The following is a 16605-nucleotide window of genomic DNA, read 5'->3' as shown; positions in this document are numbered from 1 at the left end:
TTGAAAAAAAAAAATGAGTTGCTAACCTATTAACATGGATTTCTTCTCTTCTCTCTCTTATTGTAGGATCTCTTACATTGATAACACCTTCTAGTTAAAATTCATTTAAAAAATAATAATAAACGAATGCCTATCAATCAAACTTCTTCTATATGGAAATCGGAATACAACTACCCGCGCATTGAAGTTTTATACTTGAATTGACATGAATGCGAGGTAAAAAAAATTGAGTAGAATAGTCATTAATCAAACTTGTCATAAATGAAATGGGAATACCCGTTGCATTGAAGTCTTTATATTCAAATTAACATGTAGCTTAACCCATGATTTTGGATTCTGCGGACCAAAAAAAAAAAGTACTAAAAAGAAATAAATATAAACACATAATTGAAAAAATTTCGACTAACAGGGCCGCCCTAATTTTTGATGGGCTAACTATAGCAGAAGCTTAATCCAACACGGCCCAATAGAATCTTCTCGGCTCGGCTACAGAGAGCATACAGACAACGGAAAGAAGCAGAGCCCCGAGCAAAATCATATGCGTTTTCAGCTGCGGTTTTTCTCTACATGATCTCGTTGCTCTTTTCGTGCCTCGTCTTTCTGGTTTGGTGAAGGTTTGTTCAATTCGTTCTTCATCTTTTCCTTTTTGGGATCGGAAAATGAATTTTATTTTCCACTTCATAACAAACGCTAGAGAAACCCTCCGGCGGTGATTCCTGACCGAGAGTTTAAATTTTTTACAGTTTATGCGGCTTTTCCCCGCTAGATGCCTTGTATATATTGGATCTCGGATGATAGATGTAGCATTTATCATCTGCGCCTGCTACTGACAATCTTTGATTTCTTTTTTTTTTTGGCCTGCAGATGTCGCAATTTCCAGTTTCCCTTCCTGTTTTGGCTTTCACGTGTGGCTGCGTTTTTCATACGAGCTATAGCTTAGGAACGATGTTAGTATTTCTTTCCCTAAAACCTTTATTTCCTTGACGGATCTGCAACTGTGTGTGGTTTTATTTGAATATTTGTCTGAATAATTCGAGTAATTATGGCGTTGTCTCTCCTACGGTTCTAAGGAAGCTTTTTTCTCCTGACCTTTCCAGAATCCCAGGTAATTAAAAAGATATCTTCGTGTTTTATTGAAAATATAATTTTCTTTACAGATCTGTTGATAAAAATTACGTCAGGGATAATGTTTAGCCCTTAATTTTAAGGGGCCCCTCTGGGTTACTAACAGGGCTTTAAGAATCCCAAAATCTTGTTTTTGTTCTTCTTAGTTATATGTGTACAAAGGTTTGTAAATTCATCTGTAACTTAGCTCAATTATCGACAATATGTTGTTGTGCCTTTACTTTAATCAAATAATCACTTTATAAAGATGAGATGAAGGGAAAACACAAATAATATAGAGTGCCTCATGTTACACTTAATTCCTCTTTTTCTCTCTTTCGAAAACCTGAAATAAGAAATTTTGTCTGTCTTTTTTAAAGCTTTGAATTGTAGTCCTAAAAAATCCTTTTGCATTATATTTTTCTCTTGAAGCATAGCTACATCTTTTGGGAGAAAGATTATAGGTGTCAGAAAGGGAACACAACAGAGTCGTTTAACGTTTCTCTCAAACCCACATAGTTTACCATAGCTTTTCCTTTTCTTTCTTTTTTTTTTCTTTTTTGGTCCATGAGTCCTTGTGCCCTTTAAGCTCTAGAACAAAAATGCTGCATTCTAAGACATGAGGCATGATTTTAGTGATTCTCCCAGAGATGAATTCAATCAATAGTTCTTGTATTAGTGTAAACAAGTTATATGTAATCGAACATATGACTGGAAGCAATCTGGTAGTTTTATGTGATTCAGGTACTCTAGAGTTACGTACAGAATCTTGATTCCACTTCATATGCATCTTTGTAAACAAAAAGTGAGCCAGAAGCGAGCTCACTTTTTTTTTTTTATTAGATTACAGTTGCCCATTGTATGCGTTGAAATAATCCTACCACTCCTTTTTCATGTGGCACTCTTTTCTTTTAAGAGTGCTTTTTCTGCTTAATTCATAGTTGGTATGCATTACATCTTTAAGTGTGACAATTTCTAAGGTTCATAGGACTGTGAACAATACTCTTTTTGTACTGTATTGAAGGGATGATTATGGTAATTTTAAGGGCGTGTTAGCTTGAAAGTATGCATGTATCTTTTTTTTGGGTGGGGGGGGGGGGATTGCGCAATTCGCATCCTATTCGCTGCTTTGTAATTTCCACTATATATATTTATATCATACTTACTTTCAATTTGGTTGAAAGTCATTATTCTTTGTTTTGTGAGTAGCTGCATCCATTGTTGAAAAAGTAAGGATGGAGTTAAAGGAGAAAAAGAAGGCAGAGGAGGCAAAGTCTCGACGTCTGAGTGCATGAAGATGCCATCTTGCTTTTGTGTTTTCTGCTTACTCTTAAATTAGATTTTTGCTAACTAGTATGTGTATATATAAACCGATGACTAGTATCTGTATGTATAACTCGACTTATGTGGAGACTTCGAACTTGATTTAAGGGCTCTTTATTTTGCTGTGAATGGTTTCATTTACCTTTGTTGGTACAAAACTTTAAAAGGTTTTATTGACCGTTAGACCCATGAGAAATATTGTGGAAAGTTGTGTGACAGGCAGGCCACCAAAGTTGCCCCTCCATTATTTGGAAGTTCTTCTCCAATTGTTTTCACTTTTCAGGCATTTCAAGGATGTTCTTGTCTAATTGTGACCTATTGCATTGCAGTGGTGAACATGGTAAAGCCATGCCGGAAGAAGTAAAATTTGTCTTCCCATTTTTTTGAGGGTATGGGGACAAGTTAACGCCCTACTGACGGAGAAACTCGAGCAACTCCGAGTGCTTCATCAATAGCTAGAATTAGCTACTTGTACACTAGCATATAGGTTACAAGCAATCGGGGAAAATGTAGAATCATATAAATTCAGAAAACTAGAAAAATTCCATCATTAACTATGAGTGTAGCTCAATTTAATTAATGCAGCGCAATAAAATCTTCTGAACGTCTTTAAAAAAGACAAACACAACAACGGGGAAGCCCTTAAACAAGAGTTCTTGGATTTTTGTAAGGTACTAAATTTTTGCAGTTTTTCTGAATCTTTATTTCTAGATTATACGGTTGATTCCTTCTATATTTTAATGATGATTCTTGTATCCTCCTCCTCCTTCGGACTATGGCTTCTATATTTTAAGATGTAGAAGCCCTTGAAAAGGAATTAACTATATAAGGATCTGTTTTTTTTTTCTCATTTATCATCGTCTTGTACATTTGAAGCTTCTGATGTTTTCTGTTCAGAATTTATGTCTGTAGCTGTTTGTATATCTGTGATTTCTAATTTCATCAGCTCCTATGCTCGCAACTCAAGCTGCAGTCAAGAAATTCTTGAACCACTTGACAGAATCCTTTGCATATCTCTTCAGCTTGTCTTTGTAATCAACATAGTAAAGTCCAAATCTTGAAGTGTATCCAGCTCCCCATTCCCAGTTATCCAACAACGACCACACAAAATATCTCTGTACATTGCATCCATCCTCTCTGCACATAAAGCAGAAAAGAGGCTCTGTTAGCTCCCTTGGCAGTCAATAATACATAGTGTATTAAGTTTCTTGACTCATAGAGAAGGTACCACTGTTGACATCAGTTGAAGAAAGAATACTTACTTGACAGCAGCTAATAAGTTTGTGAGATAATCGTTGTGGTATTTGATCCTTTTCTCATCATGCAGAGCATTTTGGACAGAATTAAACGGGCTATTTCCGTCATCCATCCCTGCAGCAATTTCAGGGCAATATTTTATTCCTTTTTTGGTTCTTCAATGGGAAAGATGTGTTTGGAGGAGCAAAGTGTTACTATAACTTTATTTCTATATGACTTATAAAATCCATATGCTTTCCATAAAAGTAGCACATAGGAGTTAAAATGACATGTCAAAGATTGTAATGACCCTCTATAAATAATTGTAGAGAAATACCATTTTCAGTTATTATGACTTGAGGATTGCCGTAGGTTTGCTTGATGTAGTTCATCAGGCTTCTGATCCCACGAGGTACAATGTACAACCAAATTGAATTTGCCTGTAAATGATACCAGTGGAATCAATCAGGTATAATGAACCAAGAACATTTGTAATCAGCTATAATGTCTAATTCCATTACATAAAAGCAACATTAAAACCTGGAACTTAACAACTTAGATGACGTACCCTGTCGCCTATAGGCTGTAAACCTTTAAAAGCTGCAATCAAGCCGTGCAAAATGGTTAGAAGTTAGAATATTATGCTTTCCAATATCAAGTAAAACAGTATAGAGCAATTTCAGTAATAAAGGAAAAAATGGTACACTTCTCTTTTGGTTCAATAGTAAAACACACACAAGACACAGGAAAGAATGTCAGAGATTGAACAGGTAACCAAAAAAAAGAACATACGAAGGGTAATAGCTCCGCTGTCTGCCAGGGAATCATTGAGCAGATCGCCTATTATGTTTGTACTGTTATTCTTGGCATACCAAGTAGTATAGTGATTTATGCCAACGAAATCCAAAGAGCCCTTTAAAGCCAATGACTGCGCTTGGGAAAACTTTGGGAGCCTTTTTCCCACTCTGGTTCTCATTGAGCTCGGGTAGTCACCAGCAATAAGAGGCTCAAGAAACCTGCATCACACCAAAATAGTTCTTTTTGAAACATTCCATACGTATTAAAACTCAATTTGTAGAATTTGAAGTTTCACCAATAGACCTTCACGAGACATTAGTTAAATCTTCAGGCGTGTTGTCTTTTGATGACATGACTCCGCAAAGATATCAACTTTATGTATACTCTTAGTCTTTTGTTGAAATTTGGCATCGCAATAGCACCTTGTGTATATATTAGTTCTGAGTTGAAAATGCATTTTATAGTCCACTAATCTACAGTCAGTAAATTCCTTTTTTTGTTTTTTTCATCTTATAACTAGTGTACTTACAAAACAGAAATATACATACCAACCCAGATTGAAATCTATAGCTCTTTTTGTTGCTTGAATGTCTTCAGTGGAGTTTGACGCAGGTTCATACCAGAAAGTATCTAATGAAATCCCAATTGATCCTTTCTGTGTAGGCTGTAGGGAAAAAAACAGAAAGCAAAAAAATCTTAGCATTAGCGTTTCAACTGGATGAATTCCAACCCATCCACGACAACTAAAACATGTAAAGCACTCATAAAACTTGACTATTTTCATTTGAAATATCTACCTCTGCCTCATATTTACTTTGCTTGCCGGTTATCATATTTCTTGACAGCTCAAGTTATTACCCTTACACTATAGTCATTACAAGTTACAGCCCATTTTGCAAGCCTACCTTGTATTTTCTCTTGTAAATGTCCGCCACAGTGGAATGAGCAAGGAGGACATTGTGTCCAACTATGTAAGGTTCAGTAGCAGAGTTTCCAGCCGTGCAGAATGCATGGAGGAGGATTGAGCATCTGCCTGGTGCTTGGAGACCGACATCATAGCCTTGAACTGCGAAAGTGTGAGGCTCGTTAAATGTGATCCAATGCTTCACCCGGTCACCAAATTTTTGGAAGCATGTCTCAGCAAACACAGCAAAGTCATTGCTGCAAATAACTATGTATAGTCAGATATTACACTTGCAACTTGCAAGAGAAAGACCTAATCTAATGGAAACAGATTAATGGACATAGTTGCGCTGAACATTAATGCTTACATAATTTGAGGGCTAAGCCATCCATTATATTTATCTTGGAGTGCTTGAGGAAGATCCCAATGGTAGATTGTCACATATGGTTCGATTCCTGCAACATGACGGCCATTTCTGGAGTTTATTACAGGAGAGATGGGAATCAGACATCTTGTGTGTTGAAAGACATTAAGCATTTAAATTAACAGTACCATTGGCTAGTAAAGTGTTAATCAGTGTGTTATAGTGATCAACTCCAGCCTGATTGAGTTCCCCAGTTCCATCTGAACAACAAAATCGATAGAATGAGAACACGTAACTCTTCAAGCCAAAAATGAAAAGAAAGTGAAGAATGTTTTAGAAATGCTGCATAAGATGTGTATTAGACATCACATAGAGGAATCTCTGAAGTAAAGATATCTCACTTGGGAAAAGCCTAGTCCAAGCTATTGAAAACCTGTAGGCATCCATCCCCATATCCTTCATGAGTTGTACATCCTCCTGCACAGTTCCAAAGCAACGTCTAGAAGAGGATCTTAAACTAATGCACTTCTCTTTCACATATATATATATATATGTAAATGTATATTCCTTCATGGCATATAAGATATAATAGCTATCCAGTAGTTACATGAAGAAGAATGTGACTTACATTGTATCGATGATACTGATCCACTGCTACATCAGCATTGCTAAAATCAAGTACCTTACCTGTGACATAAACCAAATTTCACAACATAGGAAGAGTAAGAAAGAGCCTGCTATCACTTATTTTAGGTTCAAAACAAAAAACTATTCGGCCAAAGAATTTCACTGCTGCTTTACATAACTACTCTTTTGTCAACCTAAAATAAGTTAAAGATGGAAAAGAACAAGCAATTTTGTAACTTAAAATAGCTAAGAAATGGACTAAATAGAACCTTAGTTTATACTTTGAATCATCATTAACCAAATTTAGTTGAGAACGAGATTATGAAACAACTAAAGGAATTTCTCTCCCTCAAAAATAAATTAAAAAAAATAACAATCATTACTATGTTACTGCATTGGATTATGAATCATTATTCATACATTATATAGTAAAAATTTTACCGAAAGAATGTGCAAATTTGTCCCAGACTGTGGGACCCCTTCCATCCACCTTAACTGCTCCTTCATACTGCAAAAAGAGAAAATCAGTTTAGTTATTGATGGCTTAAAACTATGATCCTATAAGCCAAAATTTCAATAAAAAAAAAAAAATCAAGTAGGAATTAACTTTTGAGTTAGGTTCTTCTACAAAGAGAAAAAAAGCAATTTTTTCCTAAAGAAAGATTCTGAATCCAGAGCTTATTAAAGGAGCTTTTAGGAAATAATTAGTAAAGAAATAAATAAAACAGGGTACAGACAGAAACCCCATCAAACTTTATGGGCAGAAATACAAAATCCTAAAACTTAGTGGGCATCTTGTTCGGCGATAAATCCAAGACTCGTCAACCATTAACCTCCCGACCTCGTGTCCCGTAATAAAATACAACTTCTCCCGCAAGATCGCGAAGCTAATTCTTGGTGCGTAAATTTTATCTTAAATGCAAAGTTTTTTTTTTTTTTTTATAATTCTTAAATGCAAATTAGCATCACACAAAAATTTCTCCATGCAAATTTTCTCAATCGGAGTTGGGAAGCTGATACATTTTTCACCCAATTGCAAAAAAAAAAAAAATTGTGTAGATCATATGGTTTGAGAAACTGTGCATTCTCATGTCGTGTGGTGCTGTAAAAAATGGTGTATTTAAATGCCTCGCATGAAGTTTACGACTTTGTTGCTCTTATATGAAATTTTTTTTGCCAATTTGGACTTGTAGAAATTTCTTGGTCAAGCAATAATTGATGGAAACCATACTTCATCAAGGGCAAAAAGATGATAGTTCACAAGAAATAGTGGATGCATGTCCCTTTCTTCAAAATCTTGTCAAATTGTCAAGCTGGCAAGGGAATCAATAGTTCCACTTTGAACATTTGCGAAGGGATTAATCTCTGATCCACAAGTCCTTTTCCATCATTCTTAATCGGCTCATTTATAGAAGTTTTAAGCTAAAGAAAATGATAGAAACAATGATCAAGAAGTAATTTCTTCTATTTTTGGTGGTTCACTTCATCAATTTCTCTTAAGCAAGAGTGTGTCACTAGAAAAATGGCCATTTAATTTGAACCATGGTAGATTTGGAGACAGAAAACCAAGAAAGAAAAAAAAAAAAAAAGCCAGAACGCTTATCATGCATCAATAAATTTTTCTCTTTTTTTTTCTTTTATACATCCTGATCCACTTATTTATTCGTCTTTTTTGCTTGCTTTTGCTAACCATGCAATGACTGATATTTGTCCCCTCATTTTTTCTAATTCCCAAAAAGCAGCACAATTACGATGAGTTAATTTTCTGGTTGTGCTTAATGTATATACTCAAGATTGCATCATATTATGAGCTTGATTTCGTGTTTATATGCCAATTTAGTACTAATCAATCATATTCACACCGTTATCAAACATCAAATAATCACTACATACGATTTTTCGTATCTTTTGCAGTTCAAGAGATTTAAAGAGACCACACTAATAAGGATGAAATCACTGAATTGTGAATGCATGCTCCAGAGATACAGCAGAAAATTAATGGAGATTGAAGACAGACCTGATAAGCAGAAGAGGCGGTCCCAAAGACAAAACCCTTCGGAAAACTTCCTCTATTAATCTGTCCCAAGCATGTCCGGAGCCCCAAAATAGCCACAAATACAAATAAAAGAATGTCTTTTCTCAGCACCACCATAGCTTTGGCTCGAAGGTTGTTCTGTGTAAGACTCAATTTAAAGTCCCCCAACAAATTTAAACTGAAAACTACCTTAACTGACTTGTATATTTAAGGTGGGATATAGATACGTAGAAATGATGTGCATGTGTAAGAAAAATGGATAGAGGATAGGACTTAAAAAAAAAAAAGTGGGATGATGCAAATTGGTTGCAGGGTAAAGCAACATGTACATATATAATAAGCTAAGGGTTGACTGTTCCTGGCGGTGACTCGATCGTCCATTCGTCCCCAGAGAGAAAGAAAGGGATAATGGCAGCCGTAATGGTGGTGGTGGCCATGGTGGGAGGTAATTGTGGGGGCTGCAAGATTTTGGGTTCACATTCTATATATACTAATGATCAAGAACCCACTAATCAGCTGGACATCCGGCTCATTTGTTGGAGGTAATTAAGTAGAACTTAAATGTTTAATCCATCTTTTTTTCAGCTGTTTCTTTGTTGTTCTTAGGATTCTTTTGACAATGATAAGATTTGTTTGCTTGGCTTCACACTTGTATGGATCCAACTTGCCGATCGCAGTTCCCAGTTCACACCTGCCTTTCTTCGGAATTAGTGTTCACGGGTCACCACTGCCCTACTGACCCTTATCTCTTGTCTCCCAAGATTGATTTTTTTTTTTTTTAACATTTGTTCAAGTGGAAATTTGCTAATTTCATTCGTAAATGAACCTTATATTTATTAAAAGACTAGCTAGGACCAGTCAGACAAGACATATTGAGGATGTTTTCTATGTACAAAACAATTTATATGTATCTATATATTTCAAGATTTTGTTTGAACCATTCCTGAGGGAGAATGGGAGATCATAAAGCCCGGTTCTTGCGCCCATAAGAAAGTGTCATGTTGGAGAACGTTTCTAGCTCAAGAAAGAAAGGGAAAAAAAAAAACTATATGGCATAATCTATTTTTAATTGTCTCTGGTTGAGTGCATTAATGTTCGACTAATTACGTTAAGAAGATTGTATAATCACAAATTATTACTTGGAGGAATTAATCCTCGGATTTTGGTCGTAACTATGCCACGTATTATGCATATTGAAAATATTCAGATAGAATAGTCTTACATTTGTTTGTCTTTGCGTTAATCATGTTGATCCTAGACATAATAGTCATTGGTCATCCAGAAACGGCAGTCTGTAGTAGTTGCGCAGCAGAACACGAAAGAGTAAAATCAATATTCTTGAAGGTGCTTTGTACTTGTGATTCTTCAATCAAATCCAGCAAATGTTTAAGGCATAATCTTTATCCCAGAAAAAGTTCAAGTCCATTTGATCCTCTACCAAAGTAAATTGTTTAACTAAACCACGAATCAGATCCCCATATTTCTATGATAAACAAGATACGTACCCAAGTGAAATAGAGGAAACCAATCATCAAAGAAGACTAAATTAAGCAGGAGAAGGACAAGCATACCTCCTCAAACAATCGTAGCAGAATGGGAAAAGAAGCAGACGAAACCGCAGAGAAATGAACAATAGCTGCATATTGAATGAAGTACGGGAAACTGACAAAGAAGAAGAAGAATTTTAACCAAATTTCAGCTTTGAATGTAAATGGCAGGAAACAGTTAAAGTTCGGTCATGGACATTAAATCGTCTTAATTAATTTCACATAAACTCCTCTCCTCTCTTTTTTTTTTTTTGAAAAAAAAATATTATCTAAATGCATATATATATATATCAGACGTAAATTTTTCTCCCAAAAGGGCAAAAGGGAGCCTTTCAGATAGATTCCTCCTCAGACTTCTCCTCAGACCTCAAGCCTGTATTGTGGGGTTGATCTGATGTGAACAATTATACTTTGGTGAAGGCATAGCATTTAGCTTCTGTCGAGACAATTAATTGAGTCTTGGCGTACACATGGCGCGAATAAAATTGTCAACCACCAAAAAGTGGCGTCCACATTTTGTGGAGCCAGAGGGAATCTGCAGTTCTGTATCAAAAGCTACACAAAATCAATCACTACTGCATAATTGCTTTCCTGTTTTTTGGTTTCGATTCTTATTCTCCAATCCTTTTCTTTTTCTATTTTGGGTTGAATCTTAGTCATCTCTCTGTTTTGCTACATTCATGCTTGAAAGATAACACAGTACTAGTTACATAACATCAATGATGGGATTGGCGCTGCAGTTCTTTTCTTTCTTTCCCACGACGGGGCCATACAAAATGTCTTGTGTTCCATTTTTCAGAGTTCTCGGCTGTCGCTTTATTGTTTGCATACGTGATAATGATAATGCCATCTGGTTTTGGCCAGAGACATATATGGCGCCGCGTGTAATTCTGAATTTGCCATCTGAACTCATTAATCACATTCAAAACAAGGAGGAAAAAACCAACTTCAGTCTCGTACGTGTTGCATAACCTAAAAGTATAATAAACTTTACCGACTAATTTGACTTGAAACATTACAACATAATGGAGTGACAATTAAAGACTATATGAAACCTTCTGAAAAAGTTACCAAAAAAAAAAAACATTTTCCATATCAAATTATATCCGACATAGAAGTACAGGAAAGCTTGAGATAAATAAATGTGTTGGGTGGTACAGGACGAAAAAGTATAAGTGAGAAGTTAAGAGTTCGAAAACTTCTAATGTATTGGGTGGTACAGGAAGAGAAAGCGTAAATGAGAAATCAAGGGTTTGAAACCTTTCACTTACATTTAAAAAAAATGAATAAAAAATAAATAAGTAAAAAGATAAAAAAGAATAGGAAAGCCTAGTGGTTTATAGTTTATTATATCTAGCTTTTCTTGTAAGTGACAATCTCTAACAATTTATTGAAAGAGATGTGTAGATGGATAACGGTATGACAGTTGAGATGGAAACAAGAAATATAGAGCAATCAAGATCCGTGCACGGAATGAAACTGCAAATGTGCGTATGTGTTTATTTGCATACGCCTTTGGATAGGAATGACAGCAACAAAAAAACAATTAACTTAATAATATCCGTGCATGAATGAAAAAGCTGCGAGATTAATTTAAACTATAGAGAAGAGGCTTTTTACATATAGTAGTTTATCATCGATCGAGAAGTCAAGAACTGGATTGCTTAACGCTTCGGTGATTACATTGCTGAAAGCTCTACGTGATCGACTACGCTTTCATGCATGCTTTTGCCTCCAGTACGTCTTCAACGCCACAAATAAATAAATTGTCCCTAACTTATGTTTGATTCTTGATTTATTAATGGCTCAACCAAGTTGGAAAAGTTCTTATTTAGTTTTTCTCTCCGAGTAAATCTTATATACACTGATAGTGTATACACTATCATCGTTAGATTCATGACATGTATTCATGACATGTATGCAAAAGTTGAATTTTAAATTCAAATTTTGTACAGTTGTCATTTATCCAACGTTGACAATATATACGCTGTCAGTATAGGAAAGATTAATCCTCCCCGTTTTTTGTTGGGAGAGAAGGGGTTGGGGGTTGGGTTCACGACCTAAAAGTAAACTGTTTCATCAATTTTGTTTTCTACACACCTCATCATGTTCAGAGGTTGAGTAAAGTTTATGTTGTCATTAGACCAAAAGCAGCATCAGACATATTTTATTTTGGTCTTTTGCACTTGTTGTGTAAATTATCTACCTTAAAAGGGAGATATAGTCCAACAAAATAACCAAACATTAAAACAACTTTAAAAGCATCGGCGAGGAATACAAAACATACGAAAAGCATACCTTCTTAGTATAAATAACCTTTTTAAGGTAACAGCCGGTGTAGATTAATCATTACATAGGAGTATGATAAACTTTAGCAAGGTACAGCTATAAGTTGTTTACTAGATTTTTATTATTCCTTCCGTACTCCTTTCAAGCTGCTACAAGCTTATAAATCTAGATTGAGTAGCCCTTTAATTTTCCATTAAAAAAAATACTAATTGACTAATTAACAAGGAACCAAGTTGAAAAACTTGTGATAAGAAGACAAATGTTTAATCAAAGGGATTCCAACCTTAGGTTTTTAGGCAGTTTGTTATGATCAAGTTACATATCAAATAAATTATTTAAGCCTTGTTTTATAGAAAAATGTGCATTTTATTTTTATATTTTTCATAGACATATTTTTTAATTATCTATTTTACCTCGTATACATCAAATTATTATAATATATATTTTTTTATAAAAGCCCTAAAAAAATAGCAATTCAAACCCGCTCTAAATACTTGGGTGTGCAAAACGCTGCTTTTGATTGACAGTTGATGCCCAATACTCCCGGTCAATTTACAAAACCATTCACAGACATCCAAGCCCAATAAATTATCTTGAAATGGGCTTCAATCTGTCTATTTGAACAGACTCCCTTTTTCAGGCCCAACACTAAGGCCAGCACCCCATTTCTTACCTTCTCACCATCTAACAAGCTCCCAGTTGGAAAGCCCAAAAAATGGAAGACGACGAGGACGAGCCACCGCTCGCCGTCGCGATCACCGCCACCGTAGATCATGTCATCTCGCAACCGTCAGATACTTTCCCTCCAGTTGGCGTCACCGTTATCACTGGCTATCTGGGTGCGGGAAAATCCACAGTAATTCCGTTTCTCTCTTGCCTGCTTAATTATTTATTCTATTTTTGTAGTATGATATACAAGTGTTTGATAAAATGTCATTGCGGAATTTTCTTTTGAGCTGATTTTTTCAGTTGGTGAATCATATATTGAAAACCCAACATGGAAAGAGGATAGCAGTGATATTGAACGAGTTTGGGGAGGAAATCGGAGTGGAAAGGGCAATGATTAATGAAGGAGAGGAAGGTGGGCTGGTGGAGGAGTGGGTGGAGCTGGATAATGGCTGCATTTGTTGCACTGTTAAGCACAGTCTGGTTCAAGCATTGGAGCAGCTTGTTCAAAGAAAAGAAAGGTCAATGCAAATACTCCATTTGGTCGGGGTAGTCTTTGATACTAAGCATGGGTGATTACTTTTGTGAAAACATGCACGTTTACAATCTTGTCAACTCATCATTGCCAACGCAACTCCTTTTTAATGTTCAGAATTATAGTACAGAATATTTTGCTAGAACTGATAGGTTTAAAAGGGTAGGGTCTTAAGGTTCTGGGGGGCATTTATCTCCATTGAATGAGTAATGCAGAGAAATTTAATTATGGAAGACTACACCAGGAAAAAGAAGGATAATGTGTAATATTAACATAAAACATTAGTGACCGGAGGTGGTAGATGCTGCATATGTTCTCTTGCCATACTTTTTCATTTGTTTTATTTGTAGTTTGGAGCCAACTCAATGAGCATCCAGTAGTGTATGCTTGTTTTGCCATTTATTGATATGAAGTATACTCCTGGGTGTTAATGGTCTGAAAATTTTTTTTCATGTTATATGCAGACTTGACCATATATTACTGGAAACCACAGGGCTGGCAAACCCTGCTCCTCTTGCATCTGTTCTTTGGTTGGATGATCAGCTCGAGTCAGCTGTTAAGCTCGATTCTATCATCACAGTGAGTTTCATGGGCCGACTTCGATTTATACGATGATAAGAGTTTTACTAGAGACATAAACTAGACATAGATGCCATGCTCTTCTTTCTTATCAGACTGTCCTTGTTGGAGAGCAAATGAATTTGGAATAAAGTAAACATTTACATTTTATGCTAGTTGATTGCTTGCCATTTTCTGTTTGTGTTCTCCTCCATCTAATGAGGTGATCTATTCCAGCAAAGGATTATTGATTTTTTTTTTCCGGTTATAATCAATTTGCTTATCTCATAGGTTATCGATGCCAAAAACCTTCGTCACCAGCTTAATTTGCATCGTGATTCGTCATCATTTCCTGAAGCATATTTACAAATAGCTTTTGCGGTAATGATTTCGCTTTAATTTCTTCAAATAATTTGATGTCAATATGAGGAAATTTTCTTCTTCATTTCTAAGTTAATTTTTATGTTTTCCTTTAGTCATATTTGCATATATTCGTGACTAGTCTAGCTTGGATTATGGCATCATAGCACTTAGGATTCTACTTTCTGTTGCTTTCTTAGGATGTTGTGATTCTTAACAAAGTCGATCAAGTTATGGCTGATGATTCTGGAAATATTTTAGAGGAATTGGAGAAGGAGATACATGATATCAACTCCCTTGCCAGTATCATTCGTTCCACACGGTGTCAAGTAGAATTATCCAAGATATTGGACTGCCAGGCATATGATGCTTCAGTTGAGTTTCATTCTCAGTCTTTTTTTTAATTATTATTATTATATCATCAGTCTCTTTAATAGGCAGTTACTGATTTGATGGTGCTATCTGCCTGTTTGATTCGTTTAATTTCAGCATGTTGCTCATTTGGAAGCACTGCTTGAACAAAACAAATCCCTGACTACCAGAGAACTTCATGATTCTGGTGTGAGAACCTTGTGTATCTGTGAGCCAAAGAAGATAGATCTTGACAAGGTACTTTAAAAAGATTGTCAATGTAACTGGTGGATCTTGATGAGGTCCATACATGTTCCTATTATTTGATTATGGTTCTATCCTTTTTTTCCTTTCTTTTCTGTTTAAAAGAACCCTTCATCCAGTAGGGATTGAAATTAGGAAATATTTCTCAAAATGTTTGACTTTTTTCATCTTTATACAGAGTATTAATTACTCATTCTTATGCCTTCTTTTTCTTGCTTTTACATTGCACTAATAGTTGGCTTACCTTGTGGTTACATATCTTCCTCCAAAAGGGTGGTCCTTGATACCAATTTTCTCCTGTCGTTTCTCAAGGTTCGGATGTGGCTAGAGGAGATTCTTTGGGATAAAAAATATGGCATGGATGTTTATCGTTGCAAAGGGGTTTTAAGCATAGTAAACTCTGATCAACTTCATACTTTGCAGGTACACTTTTACTTTAATGCATGAGATGCAAATCTAAATGCTTTACCTGCTGGAAAGCAGACTTTAATGTTGGTTACAACGTTTCTGCTTTTGCTTTCATAACCTCTTTCTGCAGAAGAGAAGAACGTTGATTAAAAAAAATGGCTAGGATATAAATGCCATTGGAGTTGCAAATAGTAAAAGAGAGCATAAAATTTAGCTAAAACGCCGATTGAATTTACAATGCTGATTAGGAACTTGTAGCTTTGCTAACAATTGGCTCATCTCCGCCAGCATAACTGCCCATGTTGACATGAATTGACTAGCTTGCTTGGCAAACCTGATTGTCAAGGGATCAAACAGCTTCTAGTACATATGCAGGCTAATGGCTGCATGTAATTGCGCAACTGTCCAAACACCATGGCAGCTGGATTCGCCTGTTTGTTCTGAATGATGACTATCCACGAAATTATCTGGGCAGTCATTGGTTAAGCTTGAGGGGATTATCTTTCTGCCTTTTGATATTTGCAGGCTGTGAGGGAAATCTACGAGATTGTTCCAGCTCGCAAATGGAGAACAGATGAAAGTCAACTAAACAAAATAGTGTTCATAGGTTGAAACATTTCCCAACCCCCCCCCCCCCCCAACTTTTATTGCCTAAACTAAATGGACATTGTTTTGTGTTTTGGTAATGACTTGTGTTCTCTTTGCAGGTAAGTTGTTAAACGAAGAAGTTCTTTATGACTCCTTAAGAGCTTGCACTGTCGACAACTATTAGTTTGGCCAAATTTCAAATCAGAGTTTCAAATCAAAAGTTGAACTACAGAGCAGCAGCAATAGGGGTCAAAACTGGTTAAACCATCAATCCTTGCTTTCATTGCTTGGCTCAATTTCAGGAATATAGCATACAGGATCTTGTAATCTCTATATTAACTTTATATGTAGTAGTATTTCTGCGGCGTGTAATATTATTATTATTTTTTTTTTGGCTGACGGAGTGGGTGTAATATTAGATTTTTAACAAAGTTTTGTTAACGATTATTTGTCTTAATACTGAAATTAAAGTCAATAATGCAATGTTCTCAAATCTTTCTTTGGTATCAACTTCAGTGGCCCAAAAGCCCCCGAGTAACAAAAGTCATCGTAGCAAACCATCTTTCTTTGGATAGCTACTGTTCTCCAAGTAATAATATCCAGAGCTGTTGGAATTAGCCTGCCTGCGTCCAAAATATCACGGCTCAT

The 16605-nt window shown here is 35.8% G+C and overlaps 2 protein-coding genes and 1 long non-coding RNA gene across 5 annotated transcripts; 2 read left to right on the top strand and 1 right to left on the bottom strand.

The window, feature by feature from the left end:
* The first annotated feature begins 454 nt into the window (after positions 1-454).
* On the top strand, positions 455-2556 carry LOC113719256 (uncharacterized). Its single transcript, XR_003454801.2, has 3 exons — positions 455-614; positions 865-947; positions 2314-2556. It is a non-coding gene; the product is annotated as an uncharacterized lncRNA (long non-coding RNA).
* Positions 2557-2969: 413 nt separating this feature from the next.
* LOC113719255 (beta-glucosidase 40) lies at positions 2970-9057 on the bottom strand. The gene is made up of 13 exons (XM_027244421.2): positions 8374-9057; positions 6798-6864; positions 6358-6416; positions 6131-6206; positions 5918-5989; positions 5733-5820; positions 5367-5622; positions 5010-5125; positions 4456-4679; positions 4232-4263; positions 4001-4103; positions 3690-3798; positions 2970-3564 (listed from the first exon to the last, which is right to left on the bottom strand). The coding sequence occupies exons 1-13, from the start codon at positions 8506-8508 to the stop codon at positions 3390-3392; spliced, it is 1512 nt and encodes a 503-aa protein (XP_027100222.1). The 5' UTR covers positions 8509-9057; the 3' UTR covers positions 2970-3389.
* Positions 9058-12861: 3804 nt separating this feature from the next.
* On the top strand, positions 12862-16450 carry LOC113717788 (uncharacterized). Of its 3 annotated transcripts, XM_027242599.2 has the most exons (9): positions 12862-13083; positions 13197-13414; positions 13893-14007; positions 14278-14367; positions 14547-14720; positions 14836-14955; positions 15274-15384; positions 15895-15976; positions 16077-16450. In XM_027242599.2, the coding sequence occupies exons 1-9, from the start codon at positions 12943-12945 to the stop codon at positions 16139-16141; spliced, it is 1116 nt and encodes a 371-aa protein (XP_027098400.1). In that variant the 5' UTR covers positions 12862-12942; the 3' UTR covers positions 16142-16450. The 3 variants fall into 3 exon arrangements, with proteins under 3 accessions (XP_027098400.1, XP_071928418.1, XP_027098401.1); XM_072072317.1 differs by lacking the exon at positions 15895-15976; XM_027242600.2 differs by lacking the exon at positions 16077-16450 and having other exon boundaries at positions 15658-15964.
* The last annotated feature ends 155 nt before the right edge of the window (positions 16451-16605 follow it).

The sequence above is a fragment of the Coffea arabica genome, chromosome 11e (genome assembly GCF_036785885.1).
Source record: "Coffea arabica cultivar ET-39 chromosome 11e, Coffea Arabica ET-39 HiFi, whole genome shotgun sequence".
NCBI classification, from domain to species: Eukaryota; Viridiplantae; Streptophyta; class Magnoliopsida; order Gentianales; family Rubiaceae; genus Coffea; species Coffea arabica.
Note: the sequence above shows the minus strand (reverse complement) of the source record. Positions and strands in the feature narration are given on the sequence as shown.